The sequence below is a fragment of the Diorhabda sublineata genome, chromosome 7, assembly GCF_026230105.1.
Source record: "Diorhabda sublineata isolate icDioSubl1.1 chromosome 7, icDioSubl1.1, whole genome shotgun sequence".
Classification (NCBI taxonomy): Eukaryota; Metazoa; Arthropoda; class Insecta; order Coleoptera; family Chrysomelidae; genus Diorhabda; species Diorhabda sublineata.
In genome coordinates, this window is record NC_079480.1 from 19,259,219 (window position 1) to 19,277,160 (window position 17,942).

General features: G+C 30.9%; 1 protein-coding gene across 1 annotated transcript; it reads left to right on the plus strand.

Annotated features, from left to right (window-relative positions):
• Positions 1-8,538: 8,538 nt before the first annotated feature.
• LOC130446229 (mediator of RNA polymerase II transcription subunit 17) lies at positions 8,539-17,472 on the plus strand. Its single transcript, XM_056782328.1, has 9 exons — positions 8,539-8,722; positions 8,775-9,097; positions 9,146-9,351; positions 9,430-9,583; positions 10,722-10,937; positions 10,992-11,198; positions 13,156-13,419; positions 15,069-15,242; positions 17,139-17,472. Exons 1-9 carry the CDS (start codon positions 8,634-8,636, stop codon positions 17,417-17,419), a joined length of 1,914 nt encoding a protein of 637 aa, XP_056638306.1. The 5' UTR covers positions 8,539-8,633; the 3' UTR covers positions 17,420-17,472.
• The last annotated feature ends 470 nt before the right edge of the window (positions 17,473-17,942 follow it).

Consider the following 17,942-nt stretch of genomic DNA (forward strand, 5'->3'; position numbering starts at 1 on the left):
GATGATAATCTTCAATCACGACATGAACATTTAAAGAAAAATAGTTTGCCCTTGATTCAGTTTTTCAACATCTCGATTTACATAAAACTTTTATCTGCTTAATAAAAACAATTTCAAGTTAATGAGACAAAAGATCGAGACGATGTATCAATAAAAACTTATAAAAAATGTAATAAAGTAGAGGTAGAAGTAATAAATTTGCTCACTACAAGCAACAAGCACAAACGTGGAACCATTTCAGAGTATTTAATTTTATTCCAGCTAAAGACGAAGTGAAGTCAACAAAACATGGATTCACTGGTACACGCCACAGACCAAGGAATAGTCTAAGCTTTCAATTGCACCCTATTAACTTGCTCCAAAGAAGGTGAAGACTGTCCTATTGAATGGAATACTTATAGTAACGTTTTTGAGGATTTATAAGGTGTGGTATACATAAGTTACCTGGAGAAGGAATGTACTATACCGAATTATTGAGCCGATTCGATAGCAAACTGAAGATAAGAAGTTTCTTTTAACGAATACAATAGTGAATCTCCACCAGCACACTTTGGACTCGAATTGGACTACAAATTGCTGCCACATCCCCCCAATTATCAGATTTGGACGTGTGCGATTCATTTATTTTGTTTCCAAACTTGAAGAAGCTACTCGCTAAGTACAAATTTGCGACGAAATTACGACCTATTCAGAAAACTTCGAGAAAACGTATTTTTCGTATATTTGGACTATAAATTGCTACCACGTTCACCCAATTAGCACATTTGGCCGAGTGTGATTTATTTATTTTGTTTCCAAACTTGAAGAAGCTACTCGCTAGGTACAAATTTGCGAGGAAATTACGACCTATTTAGAAAACTTCGCAAAAACGTATTTTTCGTATATTTGGAATACAAATTGCTACTACATCTACCTAATTGGCAGGTTGGGACATGTACGATTTATCTATTGTGTTTCCAAACTTCGAGAAGCTACTCGCTAGGTAAAAAATTTCGGGGAAACCGCGATCTATTTTGAAGGGGTTGAATTAATTGGAGCATCCCTATGTCAAGAGTATCGAATTAAAAATATTCTACATTTTATAGTTTTCGTTATTCTTTTATACTTATCAGACCACACTCGTATATTTATATTTGTTCAAATGTTCCCATCTTTTACACTAACGAGTCCGGTCCTGTTTTTTTAAGTCGTATTTCCTCTCAGTCGGTTGTGGAACGTCACCAGAAATTGTTTGAAATTCTATTAACAAAATTGTGTAATTTTAGGATTGGAGTAGTATTCAGCGGGTGTTTTTCAGCCGCCCATCGCCCACCCACTAAACAGTCCAACACGACGAGCAATGACAATTGAATTGGAGAAATTGGTGCGATTCGCGGAATAGCCCGGCCAATGGCAACAGTCGGCATACACCGACGAAGGCTCGAGTTTCTCGGAATGTGGATCTTATTGCCAATGCCACTGGCTGGGGTGGGATTGGACGCCGTCAGCATCAAATACGCCTGTGTGAAATTTCTCCATTGGAGGATTTTAGTTTTTTTTTCTACAATTATACGATTCTACACGAAATTCAACATTGTACGTCCTTACAATTGATATTTCTGCGCAGGATGAAGATATTTCGGGTGTTGGCCCGTTTCTTATTTGCTCGATTCTGTATCTTTCGAAATTACTAGTTTTCATTCACTATCGGAACAAGGGTTAATTATTTTTATTATTTATTAACCTACGCACATTCTTGCGAAGTCGTTATTTTAAAATTTTGGTGAATTCTCTCTTACGCATTCACCATTTTTTTCAAATTTTGTATATGCTAATTCGGAATCGATTTATATCATGATACAACATAGAGCAATCGATTATAACTGCTGCAGTACAAATTAGAGCAACGTTACTCTGAGTAAACGTTATAATTACGAGTGTAATCCGATAATTGAAGACATCAAAGAAAAACGAAAATAAGCAGTTAAATTTAAATTTTATTTACCAATACTTAAATTTCTCTGACCAGTTTTCTTGAGGATTACAAACTAGGCCTCTGTGGTGACAATTACCTCCTATTTCGACATAATTTGAAGTGAATCAAATCTAAAATATACGGTAGATAAATCAGCAGTTAGTGGTCGAATGGTGAAGTCTGAGGTGTTAACTGATAAGTTTTTATAGTGGAATAGCACGTTTTTCTTCATCACTTCATCAACTTCAGCGTAGAATCAGCGAAATATAGTACAGCTTCGTATCAGTGGATCTATATCTCGTCAAGTGGCACGTAGTAATTCAGAAAATTCGCTTAAACACCGTCAAACACTGATTCAAAACAATTTTCTTTGTTAATTTATTGTTGTTAAAAAAATACTGTACAAGCTCAGCAATGGCTTCGAAAGTTGTATGTGGACTCTGATCCATCGAAAAGAAACATTTAAAAGTGGTCGTACAGACACCGATGATGGTGAACGTCCTGGTCATCCAATCGAAGTGGTTATTCCAGAAAACATCAGAAACGTCCACAAATAGATAAAATCTAATCGTAAATTGAAATTGCGTGATTTAGCTGAGTTCCTTAAAAAATCTGAAGACCATGTGTTTACAATTATGCATAAACATTTGACCATGAGAAAGTGGGTACCGCGTTTACTTACAGTCGATCAAAAACAACAACGTGTTGATGATTCAGAGCAGTGTTTGGCCATGTTTAAATGTAATAAATCGGATTTTTGCATTGATATGTGACAATCGATGAAACATGAATCCATCATTTCATTTTGGGATAAAAACGATCATCATCTTCCCAAGCTTCCAAAGCACAACGATCAACTTGGAAGGTTATTACCTCAGTATTTTAAAAACGATGGTTTAATTGAACGAATTGCTTTCTCATCCACCATATATTCCAGATCTGGCCCTCAGTGAATACTGGCTATTCTCTGATCTCAAAAAAATGCTTGCCAAAAAGGAATTCAACTCAAATGAAGAGAAAATTACTGAAACTGAAGCCTATTTTCAGACAAAAGACAAATCCTTCTACAACCAGTTAGTCACAATACTTATTGAGCGATGTTATGTTTTAGTTTTTAGAATCTATCCACTTATTTAAATTATGTTTTTCATTGAAAAAAAAAATATTAAATAGATACAATTAATTCATATGACATTGCAAGTGACCGAACCACTTTTTGATGTCGTTGCTTTAGGATTCTGGCAATTCAAGTGTTGAAACTTCATGTAAATTCCAAATAAAAAGATGTTCTTCTTCTTAGATGCCATAGAAACGTGATTTTTGGAAAGTGTAATTTATTATTTGACCTTAACACGTCAAATAACGTTCTGAAAATAATTTTTCGATTTCCTCTTATTTTTTTTTTCATGTTTTCTGATATTACCCCGTGCTGCACGTTTGAATTTTGTGCTTCATTCAATAAAAATTGATTTTTCAAGTATTTCAAAACAATACTTAAGAAACAAATCATCACCAGAATTTTTTTAGTTCCATTATTTAACAAAAATTAATTTAATTATTTGTTAGATATAGAAACTACTTCGGAACAACATGAAACAATTTTTAACGCTAATAATGATGAAAAATAGGGGTGGTAGCGGAAAAATAGTGTTTCCTTACTCAAGATATCTTCAATATTCCTGAAAAGAATCGACGTATTTCGAATTCATATTTTATATTATGTATCTTATGTAAATCATCCCCGTATCAACATTCTTTGCCTTGGCCTCGGTATCGCGGCAGCCATATCGATTTTCTTACCATCCCTCGCGCCACCTTCAGCTGCTGTTGTTGCCGTTCCCGGATGAGGACATTACCCGGAGCTCTCTCAATACTTAGTTGAGGAAAACTCCTCGACCAGCGTCCTCCGTCGTTCACACAAATTCATAGTGTATATTACATTTCATTATATTCATATATTGTCAAATTTTGGGATCGAGACATTAATAAGTAAAATTTTGATGAAAATAAGTTTCAAAATATTTAAATATAATAAATTAGATACGAAATCTACTGTGTACATACAGATTGTTTCTTCAGGGCCGGATTGACCTATTGGCACATTTCACAGTTTCCGGAGAGTTCCGGGATCTTGGGGGCCCTCAAATACAAAAATCCAGTGAACAGATAAAGATTGGGTAATTCAGGGTGATATATATTGCCAATCGTTTGAGATGACCAGTTAAAAAAATCCAACTCTTACCAATTCATACGTCTTAGTTGATACGGTTATGAATCTTAGGCCTGGAGTCTCTTCAATGAGACTCCATCTGATTCTGTAGCCATTCGTTCAGTTCTTTATTGATGTGCTATCACGTGAGGCTACAGTACTGCTCTGGTTCAATGTATGGAGTCGTTGTCCCTTTTTTGATAAGGCAGTCTGCTTCTTTATTTCCTGGTACACCCTGGTGGCCTGTATACCTCATTGGAGTCACTTGGTTTATGTTAGCTAGCTCTTATAAAGTTTGTTTACACCACATTGATTTTCTGGCTTTTGTTTTACTGTCTGGATTAGCCTGTGGGCGTCGCTAAATAGCCCTTTCTTCACTTTGAAGTGAAGAGGTGACATCGAAGGCTGTAGTAGAGCAGGTTAACATTGCCCCTGTAATATCTAGACGAATTAGTCTTTGAATCTTGTTAATTTTTTTTGAGCTGTTGTTTGTTCAGTTTTCGACCACCAAACAAACGCTGCACGGATTTAATGACTGTTTGGTATATCCAGAATACCATTTTAGACTGTAGACTAATTGTTTTGTCAACAAGCTCAATATATCTCAGTAGCTTTTGCAAATACCTTGTTAAAATGATTGTTTCAAGTAAGTGTTTCAGCAAGGATGACTCCAAGATATTTTTCTTTATTGGAAATTGTTAATTCAGTTCTATTAAGGATAGGTGCTTCTCTTTGTAAATGGGACTAATGATGTTTTACTGGGGTTGATCGAGAGTTTTTGTAATTGAATCGCTTAGAATTCGTATATCTTGTACTGGACAAAATCTCTTTCTAGCAACATGAAAATAACCTAACCAGAACCAGACTTGAAAGCATTTTTTTATAAGAAAGTTCCCACTCGCCCCCACCTCTTATTTTGAATGAAAAAGCGCATAAATCGTTGAAAAATTCGATTATTGTTTATAAAGGGCTACTTAATTGGGTAAATTTTTCAAAAACCGTTCTGAAAATAATTTCTACATGTCTCTCGGGGTTATTTTTGAAACAATGTTTTTCCCTGAAGCTGTTATATAATCCTTTCCTAAGATATGGCCTTAGATGTCCACCCTTTACTATTTCCTTTATTAAAAGTATTCCTTCTCTAATATTTAAATCCGTAAATGAAAAAACTAGTTTGTAAATTGTCGTTATTGCTTGGTGTTAATCAATTAATCGTTAGCTTCAAAAATTCAACCAAAAAAGATTTGAAATATTAGCAAATCACGTCATTTATGAATACATTGTAAAAGTTTCGTCTAGCTGAGTCCGGTATTGTGTTAAAATTTTCCAATAACTATTTCTACTTCAAGTACATATCTTACAGAGTCTTGACTTTAAAATCTCGTATATACGTTTCGTATAAAATTACTTCAGCTTTGGAATTTAAACCTCGCAGTCTACACTTTCGAGAAAATCTTCATATTTTATCTTTTTGAGTATTTTTCCGTCTTTCTTCTTTGTCGAATTTCGAAAATAAATTAATGAATTCATGCGAAATTTCTCAAGTGTCATCGTAATTCGTATTACAGAAGTATGCAAGAACCCGTTTAAGACAAGAAATAAGATACTTCTTGGCAACGTTAAACTTAACGAAAGCAACTAAAACTCAATGCAGCAGTCGACTCCTTTTTTACGATTTTCCTTTTAAATACGAGACGATGAATTTTGTAAAAGAGTTAAAAGTCGTTTCTACTTAAAGTATTGTTAGTTTCAGTTATAGTTACTTTCCAAATAAAAATCTATAATACTCATACAGAAAAATGAAAAATTTTAAGCCCGATTTATACTTTCAATCGTGATTTTTCACATATAACAAAAATGTATACGGGAATGAAGAAAACTTTGACGTGATCGTCCTTGATGATGACAATTAAGAATCAAAAATATTAAGAAAATTATTTCACTAAATATTTAAAAGTACGAACTATTGATTTGTTTTCAGCATTTGCTAACATCCAAAGCAGTGTAAACTTCCAAAAAAGTAACCACACTGATTTTGGAATGGGATAGAAGCGATCTAATTGAGTTTAATGTAGTAAAGGCTCTAGCTATTTTTTTACAAAGATAGAGCACGTGGCCGAATTAGCTAAGACAACTCCACAAAATTGGAGTTCATTTTAAGACCAAAAAGCTATATACTAATTCTCTACTAGGTCTAGATTCGCTCATCTTTAGAGTCTTGCTCCCCCATTTGTATTTTTGGAGCTCAGCTCCCAGGAATACCCTGAGGATGCTCGACTCAATTCAGATGAGAGCATTTCGATTTATAGGCGATCCAGAGCTTTGATAGCTTACAGCATAGAAGAAAGGTCGCTTATCTGACTGATCCCACCTAGAACAGTATTTTCGAGAACTATTCGACAAGCAGACGTGTCTCATAGATAACGAGTTCACCTGCAGACTCACGGAAAATCAATTTATCGGGATTACAACCTACAGAAATTCAAGATAAATATCCACAGACATCTCTAGACGGAAGGTACTACTCGAGTGTAAAGGATTTACTTTCTTTTGCATGCTTTTTTATATAAAAATAAAAATGTTAACCATATCTAATGAATTGCGCTGCGAATTACAGAATAAGCGCCGAGAATTACTGTCAAGAGGTGTTGTATTCTTTCCTTGATAATTCCCGACATTACACCGAGAACATGACAAAAAACTTCTATAGGAATTTGACTGGGACGTGTTTAATCATTCTCCTTGGTCTTTGGTGGTCATCAACAACGTTGATAGAACATGTTAGCACTTGTTTGAAATCACAGAGGACAACCTTTACGAAGAAGACATACAAAAACTTGTGGAATTTCGAAATATAGTTGGAAGCTGTAGATTTTTGTACAATAAATTTTTTTTGTATCTGTACAGTTTTTTTTATACAACAAAATGGAACTTACTTTGTGGATATACTTCGTACAATTAACTGATTGAAGAGAAGTTTTGGTTTAGAAGTACCACGAAATAACAGTAATTACCGTGTTTATATGTTTTACACAGAAAAACAACTTTTGTTAAATTTTAAAAATTGGTTTCGGATCGTTTTTTCTTTGACATGCAATCCATTTCCCTCTCGAACTTTCCGTAAAATAGTAAGGCGGGTTTGCACGATCATTTTCTTGGACCCGATCAGAACGGAAAACGTTAGAAAATGTATCGAGGAAATCTCTCTTTATAACAACACAACCAACTTTGTGGCTTCCTAACCAGTGACAGCTCTTCTACATTGATTTATCGTTTCGTATTTGTGTTGTTCCCAGAAAAAAAAGCTCGAAGCCAACGAATAAGATTGATGCTTTCCATTCGCAATCTCACCGACCGACCTTCCATTTTCTATTCCACGTTGTAAAATAAGGAATAAACGATTCTACCGTGTTGTATCTACTCGAAGAGTTTCGTATTAAAAAATTTAAATTGATTCCACACGCTTGTTTATGTTTGAATACTGGGACAGTTTGAAAAATAACGTTGTACTTTTTAATAAACGACTAGAAATATCTAAAACAAAGAAAAAACTGACAGTTTGTCATAATAGGCTCTAGATGGGCATATAGGCAGACATTACCTACCGAAAGACAAAAAGAAAAACATAAAAGCCGTAGGTTGTAAAACAGATAGATAAAATTGCAGTTAGATAATATAGATAATAAAAAACATACAATCAGCATTTGCCTGTTTCTTTTATATCAAGAATATTGGCAGTTTGTTATTTTATAAACACACTGTATGAAGACATGCAAACAGTCATATACTGAGAGACGAAACTTTTATCATAATTGGGTAGAACGTTTATTTTCGTGGAAAAAATTTAGCAGTGAGAAGGGTTGCATAGAGATTATTGTGGTTAAAATCCTCCCTAGAACCAAACTTGGAAAAAGAATGATGTCGAAATTTAGAAGTAGTGGTTAATATTTGGCTTTAAAACACAGAACTATAATCCCAATGGAAGGTATCTAAGAATTAGAGCTTACAAATACTAAAACATATACACCAAAGATAAGAGAACCACCTAAATCGATTATGAAAAGCGCGTTACTTGTTTCGCCATGAATAGCAACTTATAACGCCTTAAAATATATCAAAATTACATTTAATAACTCTAATTTAAAGAAATAATATATATATAGTCTCTATTCAAAAAAAATATTAATTTATTAGTTAAAAATATTATGTACACAGTAAACACATATTAAATTTGTATAAATCAAAAGAAACAGCTCGATTATAAGAAAAAAATGGGACACTGGGTACATATTACAACGTAATTGTAAATCCTTGTTTTGTTAATTTTACAAAATGATTGTTTAAATTTTAAAAGAGGCTAAAGGAAAAAGAAGACGAAATCTTTCAGTTTAAACGTGTCAGTTGTCTTATTTGACGTTTAAGATTAACCCCCAAACAAAAAATAGAAACATTAGTGTTTAAAAAAGAAAAATGTCTTATAGCGTTAATATATCAGTTGAAGCACCTATTGAAAATCAAATACAAGAAATAACATATGACGGGACAGAAATATATCAACCGTAAGTAAATACAATTTAACTTACCTCCAGCTTATTGACTTTTATATTTTAGTCCTTTAACTTTATCCGAAAGTCTTGCGAAGTATGCCCAAAAAATAGATTTTAGTAAAACTTCAGAATTAGATGTGAAAAAAGAGGAATCCAACGAAGACGATAAATCAGATACTGATAGCAAAGACGCTTTTCAGTCTTCATTATGGCCATGGGATTCTGTAAGAAATAAACTAAGAAGTGCTTTACAGGAAATAGGCGTTTTAGCTGATGTCCTAGTAATATCTAAAGACAAGAGATATTTAGTGCTTGATCCTGTCCAACAGGAACCATTGGAAACTAAACCGATGGTACAAATTTATGCAAGAAAAAAAGCATTAGCAGGTAAGTCTAGAAATTTGATTTTACAATTTTTTATTAAATACTTCATAGGCGCAGCTAGCGTACTTCTAGCTGGAGCTGAAAAAATGAAAAATTCACAAAACGAAACAGCAAGGAGTCGCACAACTTTGGATTTTCATATAGAACTTTTAAGGTTAAGGCAAAACTGGCGATTAAAAAAAGTATCAAACACAATTATAGGTGATTTAAGTTATCGAACCACTGGCTCCAAATATTTACAAACTGGAACATTTGAGGTGAATACAAATATTTCAACTATTTGTTATTATTTTATTGTACTATAAAATATTTATATATGTGTACCACTTATTAAGGTAACCAAAGCTGAAGAGGACGAAAAAGGAATTAGTCCTCCAAGCAGCCCATTACCAGGAGGATCTGCTCCTTTAAAACCTACTAGTGCTTTAAGAGTATCCATACCTACTGAACTACAGGGTGTTGCTTATATCGAAGTTCTATGTCAGAAAGGTATGTTTAAATATCAAAATTAAAACAAATCAATATATATTGGGCCAATTTTTTGCAATATATATATATATATATATATATATATATATATATATATATATATATATATATATATATATATATATATATAAAATATAAAATACTTCAACAGGAATTATTGGAGCAAGGCTTGGAGTCACTCTACTGCTTTCCTCTATTCATTTTTGTTCATGGCTACTCCACGTCAGTTTTCTTCTCAGATCTTTTCTACATGCTTCTATCCATTTTTTTCTTCTCGCTCTTTTTTCCATCTCTTCATCCAACTATCTATGTCCATTCTGACTATATGCCTCATCCAATGGAGTCTTTTTGCTCTAATCACATATCCCATTTGAGCTTGACCATTCTGTGCTTTCATCTCTGCATTTCCCCAAAAATCCTACTTAGTACCTTTTTCCTTCCACATGTCCAGTTTTTCTTCTTTTCCCTATGAGTGAATCGTCTTAGTATCTTACATCTTTTTGCCCCTGATAAAAATTTATGATGTCTTTGTTTATATAATTAATAAAAATTTTTTCAATTTGCCCTCCAGATGCTTTCGTTTCCTCTCTCTGTACATTTTCTTTGCTTTCTTTTCTTCCTGTGCTTACCTCCTGTTTTAATTCGTCCTTTGGGTCTTTCAATGTTTTCCATCTTGCTTGGTTTCTTCTTTCTAATGCCCATTTGCAGTCTTCATCAAACTATTATTTTTTTGTATTCTCTAATCTTCCTAGTTCTTGCTGTGTCACATTCTTCATTGTTTTCACAATCTCTACTCCATTTCTATATCCTTCCACGCTTTTTTGTTTTATTAGATTTGTGATCATTGCACTTTCAATTTTTTTTGCCACACCTTTATACTTTAATGCTTTTACATAAAATTTTACTAGATTCTGAGGCTTTGTTCTTTGGTATTTCTTCTTTTACTCTTATTACTGGTAATATATAGTCCGCGTCCTCTTTTTAGTTGCTTCTAACACTGTTATCAATTTTGAATACTTATTTTCCACTATTTCATGGTTTGGTTTTCTGTTTGGCCGTTCTGAGAGATCCAGGTGTCTTTAGGGTCAAAATAAATATTCATTTCGTTTTTTAAGTGATTTATATAATTATTTTTTAGATCAAGAAGACCTTTGTAGCGCTAATCTATGCATGCTAGGTTCAGGTCCACCACCTTCGAACCCAGATATGCATTGGCAACAAAAACTTGAAGCTGCCCAAAATGTCCTGTTTTGTAAGGAATTGTTCAACCAGTTAGCCAAAGAGGCAGTTCAATTACAAGCTCCTATTCCACATATGGTTGTCGGTAACCAAATTATGGCAACAGTTCTTCCAGGTAAAAAACATTTATGTCTGTATGAAAGTTGTCGGAATATTTTGATTTTTTTAGGAATTCAGTTGATCATCGGATTGAGACATTCTACTTCTGGTGATAAAAAGCAACCGAATCCGCCACCTTCTAAAAGCGATCACGATCACGTTTTAGAACATTCGTTGCATCAACTTCTTAGAGAAGTACATCATAAAAATACACATCATCCGTTTCCGCATCCAGCTACAGGACCGTTAGGACCGTCAAAAAAAAGGATGTTGGCAGGTGACAGTTATTAATTTTTCCTTTTTTAAAATTTATTGGTATTCCTGTTTTTATTTTTATTATTTTAATTGATATAACTTATCAAACTTCTCTGTTATTTGGTTTGTTGTTTTCATTTCATTTCTTCCCCAGTAGTTCAAATGAACTTCTGAGGTAAATACAAGTTTATCAACTTTATAAACAAAATCAGGCGAAGAAAATATGAAGAAAAGTTTTTACACATGCATTGCCCTGTTTTTAACGTTATTTATAAATATACAGGGTCCTTTATAAATAACAATGCAACACATCACACCTCAGTAGTTCAAATGAACTTCTGAGGTATATACAAGTTTATCAACTTTATCAACAAAATCAGATGAAGAATTTTTTTTACAGATGTATTGATTATTTTTTTAAGTTATTCATAAATATACAGGGTCTTTTATAACAGTGCATCACATTAAAATTGTTTCTTTCATCTTATATTTTATTTCAAAAGTAAAATCTATTCTATTTCACTGCTATAATAGTGTGAAGGTGTATTTGATATGTAATACAGGGTGTGTTTAAAAAGTTATAATCAAAATATTCAAATAACATCATAACAAACTCAACGCCCTGTATAATTGAAAAAGTATGAAATAGTAATTGTCCATCGTAATCATTGGTTTCAATGATTGTCATAATTCATGAAAATTGACCAGTATTACTAATTATTATTGAATTTAATGTAGGGTGAGTCATAATGCAAATACAATTTTATCTCTGTATACCTCAAATAGATCACCATGTATTTCATTTCACGTCCAGAATCGTCTTCATTTCTTCGCTGCAACAGTGTAAAGGTTTATGTAATATGTTATACAGGATATTCAAAAAATAATAACTAAAAGTGTCTACTAAAATCTTAACAAGTTTGATGCCCTGTATAATAAAAAAGAATACAAAAGCATCAATTTCTTCCAGCCATAATGTTGTAATGATTGTCAAAAATCATAAAAGTAATTATTTTTTTCAATATAGAACAACAATATTTCCTTAATATTTTTTGATAGTTCACCCTATATTCCACACCACCTCAATCAATTATAATCAATATGATGAAACTTATTTTACAATTGGATTTTATAGCAGTTGAAATTGTTTCCATTTGGAATATTTTCCTGTAATTGATTAAAAGTGATGATATGAAATTATGTGTCATAATTCAAAATAATATTTTTCCCGATAAATCGTTCGAGTTATTAACCGAGAATAATTCAAAATCAACCATATTTTCTATGAAAAAAACAACCGTTTTCATTCCTTACTAATCGAAAGAACTCGTAGAATATTTTTTAATAAAAATTAATTTTCTATTTTTATAATTTTCACTCCTTTTAAGATTATAACGTATAATTTCGTTATATAACTTTTGTTTCTTACGCATTCGTTCATTACGTATTGACAAATTTTTACACCAAACTATTTAGTCCTGAGGATTTCAGAGCGAAAAAATATCGTTGTTAGTTACATATAGTTAATTAATAGAATACAGTTTATTGTTGTCTCCTGTCATCTTTTCCTCCAAACTTCCTTCCAATACGTCTTCTTTGTCAGCTTTATGTGCTACTATCTATTACTGTCCCATTCCACCATCTACACTATCCTTGCTATTAGATGGTGTCTACATCTTTTTTTTATGTTATGTGCCTTGTATCTAGTAATTAAGAGGCTCAATACTAATTTTGCGCTCTTATTTCTTATTTAAATTTTCTTGTACTGCTTCCTAATCAATTTCTATTGCCTTTAATCTTCATTTTTTTGGATCCCATCTCAGAAAAACAAGGTTTCTAATTTTCCCAGCTCCTGAACTATTTTTTGTTATATTTTTTGCTAGATTTCCCTTTTTTTCATTAATACTGATCTCATAATGTTTTTAATTATTTTTTTATGTTATTGTCGTAGTTGTATTATTATTTTGGCGATCTTGTAGGTCCAATGGCAGCCGATCGTTACGAACTACTTGAAATGACAAAAACTCAAACGCTTTTAGAGCAGATAGTTCAACAAGCACAGCATTTTATAATGAGAATGCGAACGGAATACGTCTTAGATACAATCGCAAAAGAAGTAAAAGATCCTTTAATTACCTCACATTGGAATACATTGAACAGTCCGACTCAATCTTGTGTGAAAATTCACATATCGACTCATGGGTATGATGCTGTTTGTAGGACTCCGCTGATTATACACGTTGGTATGTCTTTTGAAGATTGAATTAGCGGAATGAAAAGTTTTCTTTTTCTAAGTCTTGTATTAATAATCTATATTTTTAGAACTTCTCAATTTTTATTAAGAAACAATTATTGGTAATATTTTTTCGATTTTACTTCTAACCTCTTCCCAAATTCTTTTTATTATAAATCCTATATCAATATTATCTTCCAATATCTACATACTAACGAAGAAGTCTTAATCAAAAATCAATTTATATGGGGATTAAAAACAATTCTCAATTTTTTTAATTTTGCATGTAATTTCTGACCCAATCTTATTTATAAGTCCTATATCAATATTATCTTCCAATATCTATACATTAACGAGAAAGTCTTAATTGAAGATCTATTGAATTTGGAATTAAGAAACAATTCTTAGTTTTTTTTTTCGAATTTTGAGGTAATACCTGACCTAATCATATTTTTAAATCCTATATCAATATTTTATGCTTTTCCGAGCTTTTTATTTTTTCAAATTTTATAAAGCAGTCCCAATTAACTGAATTATAATTGAATTTTTAATTAAGAAACAAGTTTTGGTTGTAGGTTATCGAGCTTTGAAACTAATCTTCGGCTCAATTATCTTTTATAAGTCTTGTATCAAGATTCAATTTTTATGAGCTTCTAAATTGCTTTATAATTATCAAAACCGTCAAACCTATCAAATAGCCGAACTATAATTCAATTTATGATGAATAAACAAATGTTGGTTTCCAAATTTCGAGGCTCTCTGGCCAGTTCTATAAGTTCTATATCAATATTTTATTTTTTTCCACCTTAAAGTTATTTTGAATTAACAAAACAGTTTCAATCAATCAAACCACAATTGATTTTGTAATGAAACAATTTTTGGTTTTATTTATTCACATTTATGTCTATTAATCTTTCATTATTTTCGAAGTGCAAAGTTTTTTAAATCAGCAAAACAGTCCCAATTAATCGAAAAACAAATAAATTTATAATTAAGAAACAATTCTTGGTTATATTTAATGGAATTTCGCACCTAATCTCTGGGCCAAGTCTTGTTATAATTCCTATATAAGTATTTAATTTTTATCCAGCTTCTAATTATTGCTATATTAACAAAAAAGTCCTTATTAATCAAATTACAATTCAATTTTCAATTAAGAAACAAGTCTAAGTCATGTTTTTTCGAATTTTATAGCCACTTTCTGCCCCAATTATTTCTCCAAGTCCTATATGAATATTGTGCTTCTATTTTCAATTAACAAAACAAAATTGATTGTACCATGAATAAATATTAATAAAAACGAGAATTGTTAGCTGGTATATGTGCAGATTTTCTAATTTCTTGACCAATATCTTTTATAAGTCCTATATCAACAATGTTGGTTTTGTGATAATCATTTTTATTCAAATTTTTAATCAAACGGAAAATTGTTAGCTGTGTATAGAATCATTAAGTCTTTTTTTGATAATATTATGTACATCATAAATCTTTTTATTTAATTAACGGTGCAGTTCTAATTGAATTAACTGTAAGTAAATTTCTAATTGATCTGTTTACTGTACTCTAAAAATTGCTTATTTTGTAATTAGAAAAATAAACAGTTCTATAGTATTAAAAAAAATGTAAAAGTAGTATTTCAAAATTGGAAAATTCTTTTAGGGCAAAAAAATCTGAAATGCATTTGTAGAGATGGGAAAGTGATGAACATGAGTTACGAACCTCAAGAATTGCGAGATTTGATTTTTTGTCACATTAATCAGCATCAGATTTTAGCAGTACAGGCATTGGCGAAGACGATGGGTTGGCAGGCATTAGGAAATTCCAATCATTTAGGTATGTGTTAAAAACAATAATTTTTCAAATTTTGAAGTATAAATAAATGTTCAGTAAAAAAGCGTAATTGAAAAATTTATGTTTAGCTGCTTTTTCATATAACCTCAAAATATATGGAGGAAAATACAAAATTTTGGCATAAATTGTTATTTTCAAAAGGTATTTTTGACCATATTTGAAAAAATAAAAATTTTTTTTGTATTACGATTTTCCAAAAAAAAACAAAAAACGGTGCTATGATTGATTTTTTAGTTTTTTCAATCTTTAGCAAAACAGATCTCGTATCAAATCTTTTGATTTTTCCAAAAAAATATTCATTTTCTTGTGGTCTTCATTTCCAAATAATTGAACAAATTTTTATAAAGGAAACTATCAAATGATGTCATCTAACCTCAAAATTTTTGAAATAATTTTAAAAAAATGTATTGGGCACTAAATTGTATGTTACTTATTTTCGAAAAAGCTACTTTTTGCCCTGAATAAAATCTTATTTTATATTTTCATATATATAAATTGTTTTTAATAATTTTCAAGAAAATCAAACGAAATTCCATTAATATACTCATTTTTTAGTTTTTTATACTAAAAAAATTGACTTTTAAAAATGTTAAAGAGATCTAATATCATATTTGTCGATTTTTCGAAAAAATATCATATATTTTGTTTATTTTGAAATAATTGGAAAAACTACTGAATTTTGTTTTGGTAGCTGTTCCCGGATGGTGAAAAATTTCAAAATAACAGAAATTTTCTATGGATTTATTTTCTATTAAGAAAAGTACAATAAAAAGTATCAAAAAAATAAACAGTTTATGGTTCTTTTCCAAATTTCAGAAAAAAAATTATCATTTTTGTCTCAGTTTAAGGAAAAATCCCAAAAATTTTTCCAAAATTAATCTTCGTAATACTGATAATTATGTCGAATTGTTTTTTTCTTCTATCTAACATCTAAATTTATGCGAACATTTGAAAAATAACATTTTGGGCAGAAAATTGTATTGGTTGATTTTTTTTTCAAAGAAGTTACTTTTTGTCCTGAATAAATCTTCTACTTCATATTTCCAAAAAATAAAAATAAAAGCTCATTGTTTATTTTTTTATACTAAAAAAATTTTAAAAAAAGACATTTCGTCTTTCAAATGCTTTAAAGAGATATATTTTTTCTCTGTTTTGAAATAATAGGGAAAACTACTGAATTTTGTTTTGGTAGCCTTTCTCAAATAGTAAAAAAATTTTAAAAAATAGCTTTGGTTTCGTTTTATTCTCTATTGAGAAAAGTACAATAAAAAGTAGAAAAAAAAATAGAAAAATGTGTTATAAAAAGATCTGAAAACTCATCTTACAATTTTTCGAAAAAATTTCTTCCATTTCATTTATTTTTGCCCTCTATTTTGAAGTAATTGGGAAAAATATTTTCGAATTTTAAAAAATTCCAAAAAATACAGAAATTTTGAGTGGTTCTATTTTGTTTGGGGAAAAATACTAAAAAATAATTCAAAAAGTTGCCGTGTTTGAAATTACATTTCGAAAAATCAACAAATACCAAAATGTATTAACAGCTTTAAGGATTATATTGAAAAATCTTTTCAGTTTAAATGAAAATCTTCATTTTTGTTTCGTTTTTATTCCCCCTTTAGCATAAAATTCATTTTTTTTTGTTTTAACTCAAAATCTGCAGTACTTGGAATATTATACAAGGTCTTAAACAACATTTTTACTCGATTCCAATCTTTCCAATTTAAACCTCATAAAAAAAGTTCACTGCTTTCACACTAAATCCAAATAAACCGTTTCTCACCCCAATCTTCTTCTAAAATTTTTACAGTTGTATAACACTATCGTCTAAAAACCAGTACTTACTCAATGTATTTTTTCTAAATTATCAATGAATTCCAGGTACCGGAACAGTCGAACCACTAGGTAACGCTAGCTCTTGTCTTCTATCATCGCCTACAGGAGATAGAATAATAGCGGTACGTTGCGAACCATCCACCGGTACCCAAGTATCAGTAGCCCATTCACCACGAACCGACTTTTTTCCTAGTAGACTAGTAACCGAAAGAAAATGGGAACATTTAGGAGGACAATTCAGAGACGTAAGATTAGATAAGATGGAGGGAAGGAACTTTTTACATAAAATGGAACTACTCATGGCTAGTTTGACTAGTAGTTCTTAAAATAGTTTTGTTTTTACTAAAGTATCGATATTATAGATAATTCGTAAAATCGATTCAAATCTATCATTTTATTCCTTGTTGACAAAAAAAATAGTATTTTGGTATCTTAACTCAAAAGGAAGGGAACTAACTTGCTAAAAAAGTTTTTTTTATCCATGTATAGATACTTTCATATATTTTCGATGAATTTCTAGGAAATTCGAAATATTTTATTCCTTGTTTATTGATATTATCCTTTCTTGAATATACCTAGTAAGAGATGAAGTGGACGAATAATTTTAATAATATTCTCAGTATTCTCACTGGTATCATTGTTCAAAATTAACACAAACCTCGTCAAAATATCCGTTTCATTTTATCTATGAAATGTAATTGATATTTTGACATAAATCCATTTAATAATCAAATGAAATGTCAAATTTAATTGTAAATTGTATGTTATTGGTCAGATATGACATTGTCAATTGTCTAGTTCTGTGATTAGTTTATCATGGATTTATTTGACTTTACCATGGACAAAGTG